Source organism: Lycorma delicatula, chromosome 1 (assembly GCF_047948215.1).
Source record: "Lycorma delicatula isolate Av1 chromosome 1, ASM4794821v1, whole genome shotgun sequence".
Taxonomy (NCBI): Eukaryota; Metazoa; Arthropoda; class Insecta; order Hemiptera; family Fulgoridae; genus Lycorma; species Lycorma delicatula.
The window spans coordinates 142,803,617-142,820,872 of NC_134455.1; the positions used below are offsets into that span (position 1 = coordinate 142,803,617).

The 17,256-nt window shown below is 28.8% G+C and overlaps 1 protein-coding gene across 1 annotated transcript; it reads left to right on the forward strand.

Moving 5' to 3' along the window:
- Positions 1 to 4,630: 4,630 nt before the first annotated feature.
- Positions 4,631 to 16,887, forward strand: LOC142323351 (V-type proton ATPase subunit S1-like). The gene is made up of 3 exons (XM_075362862.1): positions 4,631 to 5,487; positions 9,916 to 10,185; positions 14,744 to 16,887. Exons 1-3 carry the CDS (start codon positions 4,681 to 4,683, stop codon positions 14,957 to 14,959), a joined length of 1,293 nt encoding a protein of 430 aa, XP_075218977.1. The 5' UTR covers positions 4,631 to 4,680; the 3' UTR covers positions 14,960 to 16,887.
- The last annotated feature ends 369 nt before the right edge of the window (positions 16,888 to 17,256 follow it).

Genomic DNA, 17,256 nt, shown 5'->3' on the forward strand with positions numbered 1-17,256 from the left:
TAGATGGCACGGAGATAACAAATATACCTGGAAAGGGCAATGACCATCAGAAACACAAACTGCTTGCACTGGGCAAAGGTTGCCATCCGACTGAGAGGTGGAAGAGAGGGTGGTGCATAATTCCAGAGTGAACGTAAACTATACAGGTTTTTAATTTTGCATCCATCTCCCAGACATATCATGTCTGTTAAGGGATATATATATACAGATTCATCTGAGGTGGCTCATTACTAAAAAAAAATCCCATTTCACATTGCACATAATTACTCTACATAGAGTACAAATATGTATTGTAACAAATAATTTAATCATTATATATAGTCAAAAAGTGATAAGAACACTTAAATAAATTTAGAACTTTCAAGAAATATTCCCACCCTCACCATAAATTTCTCTCTCTCTCTCTCTCTCTCTCTCTCTCTCTGTGTGTGTGTGTGTGTTTCAAAACTGCTCAGCAATACTTCAGGAGCTGATTTTGGAGATTAATATAGGAAAAAAATTATATAAACAGGTTTAGAAATGCGTTCTTTTCAATATATGGCTAGTGAGATATTCCTCTCTGATTTCTGCTTCAAGGATTAAATGAAGGCATACTGGAATTCGTGGAACCCAAATTAAGGCAATAAGTTGTTATTATTATAACAACTTAAAAAGGTGAGTTTTAGATTTGCTGTAAATTAACTGTTAAATTGCCAGTAAACAAATAAAAATTTTTAACAAAATTTATTTAGAATTTAATCCTGAGAAAAGTAATATAAATATAGTCTATGGAAAACAAATACACATTTCAGAAATTTGGCTTTAATTCAAAATAAAACAAATCAAACTGTGGTAAATAACCATTGCAATTTCAAACAGATGATACAGATGAAGCTGGTATCAGCTAATATTATTTCTTTCATTTTGCCAGATATATTAGAAACTGGTCAAAAGCATGTAGATTCAATTGTGAATATTCACTTAATACATCAGTTTGTGTATTTCTGAATGTTTTTTATTATCTACAAAGCTCAAATATTTTAAAAAGTGATAATTTTTTTATTTGTATGTAGAACAACAATGTTTTATCAATGTTGGATTTGTGTATATGAGATGGTTTGCAAGTGTTGTTTCTATGTTGCTGTAAAACAGGGATTCAAACCTTTTTAGCTCTATGACCCCCAAAATAATCATATTTATAATATAATATATTATAATATAATAATAATATATAATGAATATTTCACAACCCCCAACCCCAACCCAATGAAAGCTAGTTAAAACTATTTAGCTGTGTTGACAGCAACGGGTATGAACATACATTGATGAAGTGTACAACATGAGTAATTTACAGGTTTCAACTTGTGTACATGCTCCTTGTATACAAGTTGTTTGCTTGCATAATATTCGCTGTGAGACCATCATTTTCAAACATGCATATGATACTTTTGAGCTTGTCGTGCTCTCAGCAGTATAAAAGAGGTGTAAGGGATTGCAGAACGTCAGTTCAGTTTCAGATGCGAAGCATGTGTCTGATACCTTTATTTAAAAGCATGGTTTCATTGAAAATAATAATAATTGAGGTTTTGATATTTAGTGTGCGGTCAAACAGTGTAACTTTTTTTTTCAATTAGATTATTATGCAAAATGGATAAATTTGTAAAAAAAACCGAGTGAGTCATTTACATCCAGTTAATTGATTGGTAAAAAGACAAAATTATATAATAACAGTTATTCAAATTACGGTTTTACCTCATTGGATGGAAAGCCACAGTGCATTGTTTACTTTTAAGTCCTCTCCGATGAAAGTATGAGGCCATCAAAATTAATTTGACACTTGGAAACTAAACATCCAGATCATAAAAGCAAACCCTTGGAATTTAAAAAAAAAAATTACATACTTTGAGAAATCAACAAGCTTCTATTTGTAAATCAAGCCATACTGATAAAAGTACATTTGAAGCATCTTATCTTGCAGTATTAAGAGTAGTTAAGATATCCAAATCCCACACAATCGCAGAAAATCTCATATTGCCTGCTGCAATTGATATGGTCAGTGTTTTGTTTAATCAATAACATGGCTGCCAATATTCGCAATCAGATAATTAAGCAAGTGAGTTTAAGTGAATTTTTTAGTATTCAATTTGGAAAATCAACAGATGTGGCAAACATTTCTCAGTTCTTATGTTTTATGAGATATGTATGCGATAGGGACAGATCAATCAAAGAAAATATGTTGTTTAGCTGTAGCAAATTTGTAAAGGTGTAAAAATGGTTAATTTTATTAAAAGTCAACCATTACAGAATAGGCTGTTTGGTAAACTATGCAATGAAATGGGAAAAAAGAAAAATCTTTTCTTTTCCATACAGAAGTCAGATGATTATCACAGGTGAAAGTGTTAACCTGGTTATTGGAATTGCAAAGTGAGTTAATTTTTGTCCAGGATAAACAAATCATTCTCAATGTTTTTACAGAATAATGAGTATATGTTGCTGTTGACTTACTTAGCTGATGTATTTTCAATTTAAACAACTTGAATGTGAATTTAAGAGAATGTAATAAAAACATTTTATTAATGACAACAAAGTTCATACTTTCATTAAGAAGCTTAGTATCTAGATTACTCACCTTCAAAGCAAAATTTTTTATGTTTCCATTCACTTCCAATTATAATGAGAAAGATTTTTAAGAAGACACTATTATTCACTACAGTTTGGATAGTGTGAAGATGCATTTGCATAAGCTAAAAATTCAGTTGGTGCAGTATTTCCTGGAAGATAAAAATGATTCCTTGAAGAGATGGGTACTGAATCCATTTAGTGAAAACACTATTAAAGCTGCCTAAGTTAACAACTGAGATTCACAACCAGTTATTGAAATGTCTGCCGATAAAATGTTACAACTACAATTCACATCTGAAGATTTAGATATGTTTTGGCTTGCTAATCGAAGTGAGTGTGGAAATTTAGTCACAGAAGCATTGAAAATATTAATCACTTTCACCACGTCTTACCTCTGTGAAAAAGGTTTTTCATCTATTCTTGCACTAAAAACTAAATAAAGGAATCATCTTTTATCACTTGAAAACTATTTGCTTTTGTACATTTCTAACATAGGATCCACATTTGAAGAAACTTTTAAATGAAAAACAAATACAATCATCTCATTAATTTATTTTCTTTACATGTGTAATTATAAATGTAAATAAAATGTTTAAAAAAATGATTTTTTCTCATAAAAAGATTTCATTATTATTTATGTGTAAAATTGTATGCTAACTTGGCAACCCTCTTTGACATCACACAACCCACAGGTTGAGAAATTCTGCTATAGAGATATTTTAAGTTTTCATTTTATCTTTGTATGAAAGTGTATCCTACTTGACTAATGTAGAACATGGTGCAGACACCATAAAAAAGTTTAGTATATATACTGCAGGGGATTTTTTCTTGTGTTCATGTGTAATGATTTGTTTTAATTAGTATGATATTAGTGCCAGAACTAGCAACACTTGACTCCAGAGTTGAAACAATACCATCCCTCACTTTGATGGTCACAGGTGACCAAAAATGTTTTACAGTAATTTTTGAAAAATGTTTATAATAAAAATTTACTTGGTTTATCACTTCAACAGTTTATATATTAGGTTAATAACATTGTTGACCATTATGGACAGAAACATAGAAATTATTGTACTGTGTTATGTAAAAAAAAATCTGATTTTGTAGATGGGCAATTTCTTTTTAAAGAAAACGAACATTTTTCATTCACCAAATGTTGGTTTACAGATTTATATTTATAGACACTAACAATGATTTGCTTGTGCCTAACTAAATTTAAATATTTAGTTGTCATTTTTTTTAAGGAAATACAAGAAGTAATTTATTGTTTCTCAGATGGTAATGCACTTGGGCAAAACAAATATTTAATAATGATGACGTTTAAGCGTTTAATTAAGTTACGTCAAAGCGGTGTGGTCCGATTTTGTTGCAGTTGAAATCATATTTGTTGAAAGGGGTATTAAATTGGAATACCAATTAATAATGTAAATTAAAAACGAACAAGTAAAACAATTTATCTCTGCGTATAACCTTACTTATAAATAGACACATGTTTTGCGTATAAAAGTAGTTTATAGCCTTATTTATATTAATCAACCAAGTAATCATTGCAGCCAAGATGATAATAATAATCTATTTTACATAAACCATTATATATTTTTTTTACTTTAGATTACAACCTCGGAAATTCTACTTTTGTATTTTAACGAGCATGTGACAGATGACAGGTAAAAGAATGTCAGTTTCTGTGATAGTGTAACACCAGCTGATCCAGAATACAGTATTCTACAGCAATTCTCCATCAGCAGTTAATGCATTGTTAAGTAAAAGAAGCAGTTTAAGTTTTTTGTTTATTTAGGTTTAGCTACACAAATAAATTTTACAAGCAGCTCTGTGTGCCAATTATATTGACAGAAACATTTATTTCAAAGTCATTAGAAATGTTACAAAAAGAATTTTTATTTCAATTTTTTAGTTACTGTCTTTAAATTAAATGAAAATTTGCTAGTCAAAATTTTATGCTTATACAAAATTTTTATATCACTGCCTGTAAAATAACGAGTAACAAGTAACGATTTATTCACATGGGTGTAACCTCCTTCCTGACAGTGATCATATGATTGAGCCGTTCGATCTAAGATGGTTGCGTTTAGATTTCTGGGTATCATTTTAGTTACTAATATTTTATCGTACTTTTTTGTTAGTGCTTCAAAGTACCATGTGCCTGTTATTATATGGGGATCTGGTTTGACAGATTCTAAAGATGATGCTTTTTCCAGCTTAGCTAGAGTTTCTACTGATGATTTCTTCAGTCACTTCTTGAAGAAAATTCATAAGTTAAGTGAAAAACCAACTGTTGTGTTATTTATTGAAGAAACTTTTAGTCTTGAAGATTTCAGTTTGCAGAATGGGCAAGATAGCTCTTTTCCTTTATTAAAACGTATTGTTGGAGAAAGCAATTTGGAATTTCTGCCATCAGTTGAAAATCCTGTATCTGCATTTAGTGGTTCAGAGTTAAAATCATATGGATTTAATATAGCAGAAATTACTGGAGATGAAATAAAATCTAATAGTGGTCAGAATATAATATATTTAGTTAATTTAGAGGATGCAGACTCAAAGGAAGATCGCCCTCATATGCTTAATAGACACGACCAAAGAATTGCAAATTTATACGATGCACTCAAAAAATATAAGAACGTAATTTATATTCTGACCGGTCGTTTTGCGTCTTGGACAGGATCAGAAGAAATCTTACGTGTTAGACGTCAAGCTAATGACTCTTCACCTAATGCAAATACATCTGCACCAACCACCAAACCTGCTCTTGCCAGAGCTTCTTCTGGAATAGTACTTGAGGCAGAAAACTCTATGATCTACTCAAAAAAGCCCCCAATTTTAAAAATTGGTGGTGTACAAACACCACTGACTAGTCCAACTGATGTGGTGAGTACTTTGATTCATTATTTTATTATGTTGGGACATTTAAATAAGTAATAATATTTATTAAACAAAAAATTATACCCCAGTAAACCACAGAAATTATATATTATAAATAATTTTAGTTTTTCATTTGTTTACCACAATCATTCATACACTTGAGAAGAATTGATCCACAGTAAGAAATACATTGCAGAAATCATTCAGCCATTTTTTATTATCCTCCAGTATGAAAATCTTAATATCAAATAGCATAATAATAATTTTATTAACAATGCAGTTAGATTTAGCAGCTTGATAAAAACATTTTCTGTAAATGACTTCTAAATAAAGGCTTAGTCCTAGTAATGTCACTCTTGTATAGTATTAATGTGTCATTTAAACTTTCAGTATGAAATTAGTATGCTAATTTAATTTTTATGTACAACACATGTTTTTTTACACACAAATTATGTTTTTACTTAACAATAGTTAAGTAAAAACATAATTTCTGCAATTCTCATGTAAACAATATCTGTGTATGACTGTCCATCCTCTAAATGGACTTCATATTACAGATTGATTCCTGTTTATATGATTTTTAAATATTTTTTAGTGATTCTTTAACTTTATGGAATATAATTTTTAATCCAAACTAAATTGTCAAATCCTTTACACACAGATTACTTTGTTAAATATAATGATTAATTTCAATCATTAGAGAATTTTTAATAAAAAGTCACATGAGAAGCTGCACTTATTCACTTGAAAAGGTGTACTACACTTAAAGTCACATGAGAAGGTACACTTATGATCGTTGAGACCTGGTACATAGTGAATTATTTTTCATGAATTAAAAAAAATTCTATTTTAATACTCTTGAAGAAAATAGCTAATAAGCTGTTAAACTATAAAGCTGTTAATTAGCTGCATAGTTTTTCATTAAAATACGTAATTTTTTTTTAAGTCTTATGCTCCTTTAAAAATGGATTTATATTAAGTGTTTACATGGCTGTAGATAAATGGGATTTGAATCAAATAGTCCTCTGTTAACATTTTGTAAAAGTTATAATTCATTGAATTCTCTGTTTCTAATGAGGATGTTCTTGATGAAAAACTTTCTGAGAAAAATTGCAAAATAGTGATTCTGCTCTGAAATATTTACCAGGCTTTCAAAAATTTGTTCAAGAAAATCTACATTTATTTCAATGATGCAGAATTGATCCCAAGACACCAGGTCCTGATTGAAAAGATTGTAGATCAAATATTACTTCATTGCTTCAAAATCAGTTGACAACACTGATAAAGAATAGGAAACTGTGTTTTTGATGAAAGTTTGAAACAAGAGACCATGCACCGAGGCAGCATTTCACTCCATGGATATATCAATGAATTGTTTAAAGTAACAGGAAGCGTGCACAGTCCAGCTTCTCATGTTAAAATGACTGTACTCTCCGGCCACAAGAAAATGGAAAACATATATCCCAGATTTGTACAAAGAAATATTGATGATTCATTCATAATTTTATAAATGATATCTCTGCCTTTGGTTACTAATGAATTATAATAATTGATAACTGATTTAGGTATCCTTTGATAAGTTCTGCAAATTCTACTTATGGATATCCATACCCCTAGTTCGTGCTTGACACTCTACTGCAGCTTCTTTTATGAAGCCTAGCTTTAAGAAAAGAAATTCTGTTTTTGTTATCTAAGTGTAAAAAATGGTAATTGTTTAGTTGAGGTGCCACACTCCGAAATCACAAAAAAACATAAAATTCATTCAAAATTAATATTTATTCATTTAGTGATGTATTTTGGGTGTCGGAAAATAGAAAATTAGTAAAAGTTTACATAGCGATACAAAAATACACAAACACAAATTACATAGTGATATGAAAAAAATACTTTTATCATAGTGAAACATTATATTTAGAGATATAAACAATTAATTAAATTGTTTATATTAATATTACACACCATATTATGGAGAAATGTAAAATAACGGGTAATTCTAACCTAGTGGTAGCTAACCATGTATCGACATATTGTGAAATAGCTACATTACACTGTTTACTTTCATATTTCTTAGCTTGTTAAATACATGAAGGCATTTTCTACAACGGAAAATGTGTCTAACTACATTCAACTTCATTTCGTTGTTACATAATGGAAATTGTCTGTGTTTCGGCAAAATGCCATGATTGTAAAAAATTGTCACATTATCAACTGATGGAGAGAATTCAATAAGTGTAATAAATGTAAATTCACAATTTTTACACGTACATTTCAGGTCCAGCAGATTTTTTTTTTCATCTGTTGTAGTTCACTGTAAATTCTATAAAAAAAAACTTAGATGTCGTGTTAGAATAGCAGATAACAATGTAATGTAATGAATAAGTTATAAATAATAAAAGTAGTGTATGAATAACAAAGAATTCTACAATATCCAGAGGTGAGAATCTGCATTATCGAGTGTATCAATATTCAAATATTTACTTTTCTGATACTTCATTTGCATCATAAAATACATTTCAAAAGATTTTACAACGATTTGATATGTTTTTTTGTGATTTCGGAATGAGGCACCTCAACTAAATAATTACCTAAAAAATATCTAATTAGTCAGAATTATAGAAATCTGTACAGAGCTTATTTTTTTTTTTTACTTAGGGTTTTAAGGTATAAGGTTTCTGTTTTGGTATTATAAACTATGTTACACTTCTAAGTAGAAAACAAAATTACTGAGTAAACTTTTAGTTTAAACTAAATATAATAATTCTTGAGAGCTCGTAAAGTACTTATAGTATAAAAGAATTTTTACTTAATTGTCAAAAACAACAGTTAAAATTAAATTAGGCATTAGACTATATTGTTGGAAGAAAAATTTCAAACTAAAAATGAGTAATTCTTTAACAAAGTGCAATAATTCTTTAAAGAATAACAAGAAAAGATTATCAGTTGCATTTGATAGGGTGGGACAGATGAGTATGAAGCAGTTTTTAGAGTTTTTTGACATTGTAATAATTTTCATGGATCTCATGGGTTATACAACCACCATTATAAATATCCAATAAATATCTGTTCATGTTCAGTTATGAGATAATAAAGTAAATAAATATATATAAAACCTACACTTGCTAGTCAAGATTAGCAAGCGTAGGCTAAGTTTTGAGGGTCTTATGATAAATATATATGTATATTTATTTGGTTATCTCATAACCGAACATGGACAGATATTTATAGTAGTGGTTGTATGATCCATGAGACTTATTTTCAGTACTAGTATAGGGCTTGGGAATTGTAGGAAGGTAGATTATCTTCTCTATTTTCTTTCCCTCTTCACTCATGTTATTTCTTTGTTAGATTTCTACTTTAACTATAATGGAATTAAAAGTAATTTAAGATCATGAAGTAAATTAGTTAAGGTGGAAATCAATAAATAACCTTCTCTTTATAATATGCAAACGACCTTTTTGTCATAACTCAGTAATACTAACGTATCATAGTTTAACATCATCTCTGTACCTGAAATGAATGTGTCTTTGTCTTGACTCTGTTTATTTTAATTGAAATATTACATTTGTTCAGTGGTGGAAATAAACTTTTATTGCCTGCCAAATAAATAACTCTACAATCACAATGTGAAAACACCTCCAAACCCATTCTTATTTGTTTTAAAAAAAATAATGCCCTATGCTAGTATTAGAATGATTATTAATTTTTTCTAACTGAGTTATTGTTACCTTTATAGAATATTGAAAAATCTTATTATTTATTTTTCATATAGATGTTGGTCAAAATCTGTTATATGCCCATAATGTTAAGGTTAAGATTAGTTAGTTAATTCTTAAGTGGCACCACTGAAATGCGATATTGAAATAAGAAAATAAATAAATAAAATTATAAATATAATCCAAACAAACTTAACCTATGCTCATTTTGCTCACTACCCTTAACTAGTGAGCGTAGATTAAGTTTGGTTAGATTATATTTATAATTTTATTTATTTTCATATTTCACTATAGCATTACAGTGGTGCCATCCAAGAACTAATTAACTACAATTTCAAACCGGTCAAAATCCATTGTGGGCATATAACAGATTTTGACATAGATGTTTTACAGTTCTCATAGATTAATGAATGTCAGTATGGTAGACAAATTTTTATCATATTGTTTTCTGTTGTTTATAAGTAGAGAATATTTAAAGTTTGATGTTCTCATGTATAGGCACAACTTCTTTTTAACTTCTCCTTTCTATGATAGTAGTCTTAAATTTGCCCATTTTAAATTACTGTACACTAATGCCTTTTGTTTGAATGTTGTTGAATTAGTATTGAAAAATAATTTTAATTTAAACTAGTATTGTTAAAAATAATTTTTTAGTACTGCATTGTAACATTTATTTGGTTTTATTGCTTATTTAGTAATGTCATATGTACCTTGTATTTAGTTTGCAGATACTAGAGAAAAGTTGCAGAAAGCTATTTTTACATTTAATGTAGCTGAGTTAGGAAAAGTGAATTTGAGATTTCAATTTGAAAACATTTCAAATTACTATTGGGGCTTATCAGTTATTGTATTAGAACTGCAGAATTCTCATGAGATTAAATTATTAACTACAAAACAACACATTAGTGCACAATATGATTATTCATTCCATACATCAACACCTGTTGTTTTTAGTAATGGTTCAACCTCTCTTACATTTTCTGACTTGCAGGTAATGTTTGCTTTTTATTAACTTATTTAGTTATAATGAATTAACTTTATTATTTGCTGTTGTTAAATTATAACAAACCACAAATGTTCTACTGTCAAGTGTTATCACAAGTACAGCTTAACAACAGGTTGTTTGTTATATCAACAACTCTACTCTATATTATCAATTAATGTTTTAAGTAGAAATGCTTTTTACAAGATTATAATGAGATTAGGTAATTATTTATTGTTCATCATCATAAGGTATTTGCCCATTGGCTGGTCCTTGACACCTCCAGTTCTTTTTGTTTCAGGCCAGCTCTTTAGTATCTTTATAACTTTCATTCATCACTTTCACTTTTCATGTCATCTATCATCTTCGGTTTTCTCCTTTCCCCATTAGCAGCACCTTTAATCACAATTTATTGATTTGCCACTTCCTCTTAATATATGACCAATCCAGATTGCCTTCCTCCTTTTAATTATTTCCAACGGTGTTCTTTCTTCCTTTACCCTTTTTAATACTGTCCTCATTAGTCTCTTTCTACCAGCTTAATCTTCTCCATTCTCCTTCACACTCATGTTTCCATAGTTTGGATTTATCCTTCTCTCTCTTACCCAAAGTCCATGCTTTGCACCCATATAAAAGCACACTCCATATGTAACACTTAACCAGCCTTTTCTTTAGATCCAAATCTATTTTGCAACAAAGCAGTTTCTTCGTATTAAAGACCTCATTTGTCACGGCTATTTTTGACTTTGTGTGTGTCACTCCTCCAGTTACAATTTAATATGCTTCTCAAATATCAGTATTTCTCAACTTGTTCTACTTTCCCCACCTGTGCTCTTTAAAAGAGCACAATCTATGCTTTTATGAAAGGTTTGTCAACTGGGGTGAAAACCCCGGCTGGAAAATGTAAACTATTAATAGTAATGCATGTAGGAGGTGAAAATGGGTTTTTGAACAGTGTTTTATGGATATTTGAATCTAGATCTTCCCAAGAGTATCACAATGAAATGAATGGTGGTGACAATTTTATGCAGCAGTTTAAAAAGTTTTCGAAATTGTTGCTGAAGGATCTGTCATACAGATACACTGTTGTACCATTGCCTGAAAACTGAAAAAATTCCTAATGCTTCGAACTAAAAATCGGAAATTGCCAAATGGTTAAAAATTGAAGAAAATTGTGTACACTGAAGGCATGTTAAAAGTAGAACTTAAAAGATTAGTAAAATCAGTAAAACAAAAATACATTTACTATAAAGTAGATGAAATTTAAAAATTTCATTTCATTTTATTTAGCAGAATTTAGAAATTGTGTTTGTTCTGTCTTCCTCCACACCATTGCAATTTTAACCCAGTAGAATTGATATGGGCACTAGTCAAAGGCTACATTAATAACACAATATTTACATATATATAAAGACTACATTGGGAGTAATAACACAACATTTAAGTTAGTGATGTAAAAAATTTGTTGATAGAAGTTGTTAAGAGTAGATGCAAATGCTTGGAAAAGTTGTATTTAACACGTAATCAAAGAAGAAAAAAGGCATGGGAAGCAGTTAGTTTGTGTGAAAATATTGTGATAAATTTGGGTTACGACAACAGACAGCAGCTTATCTGATATTGAGGTAACAAATTTTTTTTTTCGGTTTTACTCAATGAAATTTTAATACACGGTAATGTACTTCTTAAAATTTGTATTTTTAAAGTAAATATATTTTTTATCACAGTTTTCTAATTTTTTTGTTTTGTCTTCGATGGATTCCACTAATAAATTGAATTAGAATTATCATGTTACGTGTTGATCCACAGTTCCTTGAGACAAGGTTTGTCTAGATCCACACTTGTTTCTACTACCTAGTATCCCTCAGTTTTGAAATATGAAGCTGTTTCCAGACTCTAATATCAACCTATAAGTATGTGTGTGTATGTACACACACATTCATAACTTCATGCACAGTTGTCTTGGGAGGTATTGGCCAAACTTAAAGGACTGATTTAGTACATCAAAATAAACAAAAAGGTTAATGTAGATAGGGTGCCCTATCCTGCTTAATTTTTTCAATGCCTATTTTGTATTTTATCAAAGTAAATTGATAGAGATATGTTAATGAAATTTAGTGTCCGTGTACCCATAAACTTCTACAAACTAAATAAGATTGAAAATTCCAAAATGGCAGCTGATCATCATTAATTATTAGTTTTATCAAATAATATTTAGTTTGATAAAATATTAAGGCTTTACTTTGAACAAAATGACAAGTTTGTTGACTGAAATTTTTACTAGTGGATGGCAAAGATTGTGTGTGAAAACATGCACAAAATAGTCAGATCACATAATTTTAGCCATATCTCAGCTTTTTATAGGGACTTTAAATTTATTACAGCAGTAATACTATGAGCTGAGCTATTTACAGTACTGAAATTTTAAGTTGATTGGATTTAGGAATGAGGATGTAATAATTGTTTTAGAGTTTTTGTTATTTCAAAAAGTAACTAAAAACTAATGAAACTGGAATAAATATTTTTCTCCATAAGTTGTAAATTTTGGTCTCAATCCAACAAGGTGATACGACCTTGTATCACCTTGTAGGATTGAGACAAACATCATGAATGCCAGAATACTGTTTAACTTCAATGATATTTCTTGTATTGAATGTGCAAATGCTTCTAAAATTTTATCAGTTTTGTATGTAAGCATTTTTAATTTTGTTTTTTTTTAATTAGGTCATACAACTCGAATTAGAATTTAGGGAGGGGTTTTCTACTCGATTGTGATAAGGGGCATTGTCAAAAACTACTGAATTATCTGGTAGGTTTGCAATGAAATTTTCTTCGATCCATCTTGTGAAATTAGAGAAATTCATATCATCATGGTAATCTCTGGATTTATGGCCCGTTACAAAAATAAGTAAAAGAGTTGGAAACAAATTCAACTTACCACCAGCATTAAAAGTGATTAGTCGGTTCCCTTTCGTAATTGGTACATGATATCATCCCTCATTATTCCCATCTAACCAGCCTTTACTTGTAGTACAGTAGTATGCACATAAGTTTTATAAAAATATATTTCGACCATCATATTGGTACTGCATTATACGTCATAAATAATTAATTCTATTAATTTGAATATCATGTCTTTCAATCAAATAACGTCTGTTATTTGTAATGTTCCTCCATTTGAAGCAAAAGTTCTCTACAAGGGTGTGAAAAGATTTTACGACTTGCTTCTTTTGAAATTTATGTCTAAACTACCTTTCTATAAACATTTGATAGAGTTGATCTTAACTTTTCTGTAATATGCATCTCATTTATTGTTTGTCAAATTTATTTACCATTGATTTAATTTTTTTTCTATTCACGTTTGGGGTTTAGAATTTTGAATTGCCAGTTGCATTGCCTGGGATTTATTTAGAATCCTCCAAACAGAGGGAGGGGTTCACTAATACCAGTTGCAGATGTGGTTTTTTTTTTTTTTAATAGTAACTGATACTATCACCTCTTCATTTCACTTAAAGAAATTGTAAACATATTTACTACCTCTCTTGTTTGTCCATAAATTCTTTTTGCCTGCCTACTGGTTTCAAACAGACATTTTTATATTAAATCACATGAATTAAGCTTACAGATTACAAAACACCAAGTTATGAGACTGTTAAATCAAAAGTGATTACAGCTGTTATAAAGAAATGAATAAGAAAAATAAAATGGATTTACATATAAAAATACATTTTTAATATGTAAATTTTCCTGCATTGAAAGAGTTAACTATTTTGTACTTACTGTAAATAAATTGATCAAAAATTGATTCCCTGGGTCATTTTCTGTTTATATTTCATAATTTTTTTATCAGTTCTATGTAAAAATAATAGTCATTGATATTTAAAAACCCAATAGCATATTTGAAATAAGAATCTATCAAGGATGAAATAGGAAGATATTGTGTCTTTTGGTGGTTTTCTTAAATAGTTGTTTTGAAAATTAAACAAGTATGGTTGTTTTGAGCTTCCTGTTATTTACATTGACTTTACTTGTTACTAAAAGCCACTGGACATATACAAGCTAGTCTAATCTATAATTTTATCATCTATGAAATTTCAGTTGAGTATCTTCAACCATTTTTGAATTGTATTAAATTTGTAAAATTGTACTATCTGAAAATATATATAACAACACGCAAATATGAGACAAGATTTATAACTGCATTGTTACTTTAAATTGACAAATTACTATATTTGATTAAAAATATTGCTGAATAAAAATACTCTTCCGATTAGTCGATGTCATTTTCATAGATTATAGAATTTCCATACTGTTTTCCTTACAAAAACTTATCTACAAAATACGTTTTGAATCGGTCTTACATCTGCATTTGCAATATGATAAATTTGTTGGCATGGCACCATTGCATGGTTAGTAATAACAAATGTAAAATTTGGATCATTACTGAATTATAAAGTGATTAATATTTATAATTTTTTATAAATATCGTTGGATCAAACTGTTCATATATTTTTATTGAAGCCATCAAATTATGGTCATATGTAATAAATTCAGTATCAAATGTTAACAGGTCCAACCGTGGAAGATGTCTGAATTTAATAAGAGGTTTGGCGAAGCTGAAGATGACACAGTTTTTTTCACTCCACCAATATGGACTGGTCTTATTGTTTCTGGTTTAATTTCTGTTATTTTGTTGTGGGCTTTGGGAATGATTATGGACATTCATACCATGGACCAGTTTGATGATCCTAAAGGAAAAACTATTACAGTTAATGTTACCGATTAAAATGTACATAATTTATTTAAAATAGAGCAGTTAATAAAGTATTGTTGATATAGTTTTACAATTGTTTGTGATTTATATGAAGTTATTTTCATTTTTTCGTCTTCAAGTTGACACCCTTCAGATGCCTTCAAATTCTGTTGTGCATTGTTTATAAATTACTTGTATAATTTTTAGAGAAATTCTATTTTTTTATCATTAACAAATGTAAATAAGATCACTGAATATTCATTTCATTATAGTAATTTTCTTTGCCTTTTTAGATATACTTTCCTTTATTTTATTTTTAAATTATCTTAATGGTCCATGTGTAAAATATTTTCATATAGCACATTAGCTAGTTCTGCTAAAGGTTTTTTGTTATGATTAGTATATAAATTTACATTAAAAATTCCTTCAGAAGTTCACCAGACTTGTATAAATATATAAATGCATTGTAAATTTATTTTCTAAATATTAAATTAGAAATTTCAGTGTTTTTGTTAATGTTCAAGAGGAAATTTGATTTAATTTAAAACATGTTTTATTTTTGTTATGAATTTTAAAAGATAGCTTGTATTTATCTTTGTTTTTTTATGATTGTAAAATTTTAAAAATTAATTTTTAGCTTAGTTAATTATTAGTTACTGGATTCTATTATATTAAAATAAATTCAAAATTCTTAAGGTTTATGTCTTGTTTATTAAAATACTTTTTTGTATTGATGTGTTATTGACATTCATTAGATTTAAATGTAAATAAATGATTTCTATGTATAATAAGTTTGTGCAACAGGATTTATTTAAAGTATTGTGTATTCATTCTAATAATTTGTTTAAAAGTAGCTGTTAAGTTTGTTTTTATATATATTCAATACATTCAATTTTTACTTTTTGAAAGTCACAAAGTCATGATTTCAATGGAGTAAACAGTTTTAGTTCTGAATTGTCTTTAGTCAGCCCCTAATTGAACATTAGTGTTAGATTAGTTTGATACTATACTGTTTTGTCAGTTACAATTATGTAATACAATGGAAGTGCTTACTTTGTGGTTTACTAATGCTGTTGCATTATTTCTTACGAAAGAAAACTAATAACATTTAAAATCTCATTTTCACGAGTATTTACAATCCAGACAAATATTTTAAAGTTATTGAAAAGTTATTAAAAGGACATGTGTTCTGTCCCAATCATTTTTGTACTTTTTTTTTTTCAAGGAGTTTGTTAAGTTCATGTCACCATTGCCAAGTTGTGACAAAAACAACCTCTATCCAGAATTGATACCATGAAACAATTTATATAATAGGAATTACTGTAATTTAGTGCAAAAGTATATATGTATATGAACTTGAAAGTTGTTAGGTTTATTTAAGTCTATTGTGTATTATTTTATATTTTAATGAGTTTCTTAACTTGATTCAGTGTACTTATGAGCTATTGATTTAGAAAGTTTCTGGTTGAGGAATATACAATATTTATTTTATGGTGATTCAACATTTAATTGAAATTTACTTAAAATGATCACTTAATCAACTAAATACATTCAAATATTATAGTCATTTTTTCTATATATATATATATTATGTTGACAATAACAAGTTTCTTTCTGGCTGAAGGTAGTTCTTGAAATGGTGTTCCTGTTCATGTTGTTGAAATGGTCTGTATGCAATGATGGTAGGTGGTCAACTGTACTGAATACTATGAGGGCTCTCGTGAAATGTGAAAATTCTTTCTTTTTTTTCATTTAATTATATTACGTGATTTGTATAAATTTGATGTATTGTTTTGTATATATATTTATGTATAAATTAATTTTTAATGTATAGAAAATAAACTTTTTAGTAGAAAAGTATTCTTATGATTAGTTATATTAATAATGGTAGAGGTTAAATTAAGATGGTTATTATCACCTAAACTTTTGTGAGATATGCTAATAAACAGGGATTAAAAATATGACTTTTTTTTAAACTTGTGTGATGAAACTACTTGGCTATAGGATTACTAAAGAAAGAAAAAGCTTGTCTTTAAATTTATACCCTATAAACCATGAATACTCTACATTGCCTACTCTTCTACATTCAGGAATTTTTCTGGCGGGTTGGCTCATCTATAATTAGCAATAAGCTAATTTGTGACCTAGCATTTAAGAGTGTTTTTTGTCCTTTTCAAGGTATTAATAGCAGGGTTCCTCCTTTAAATCCAGATTGTCAGCTTTCAACTCAGCCCCATTTCTGAGTAAACTCCAATTAAAGATTTTCAAGCAGGTATAGCTTGTATACCTGCAGCTACGTCAGCAGCAGCTAGTGTTCCAGTCTCATAATG

What these genes read in the sequence shown, in the direction of transcription:
- LOC142323351 (XM_075362862.1), top strand. Translation starts at nt 4,681, where the DNA reads ATGGTTGCGTTTAGATTTCTGGGTATCATTTTAGTTACTAATATTTTA. An exon ending in TGACTAGTCCAACTGATGTG is followed by an intron (nt 5,488 to 9,915) that starts GTGAGTACTTTG and finishes CCTTGTATTTAG; the next exon opens with TTTGCAGATACTAGAGAAAA. An exon ending in TTACATTTTCTGACTTGCAG is followed by an intron (nt 10,186 to 14,743) that starts GTAATGTTTGCT and finishes AAATGTTAACAG; the next exon opens with GTCCAACCGTGGAAGATGTC.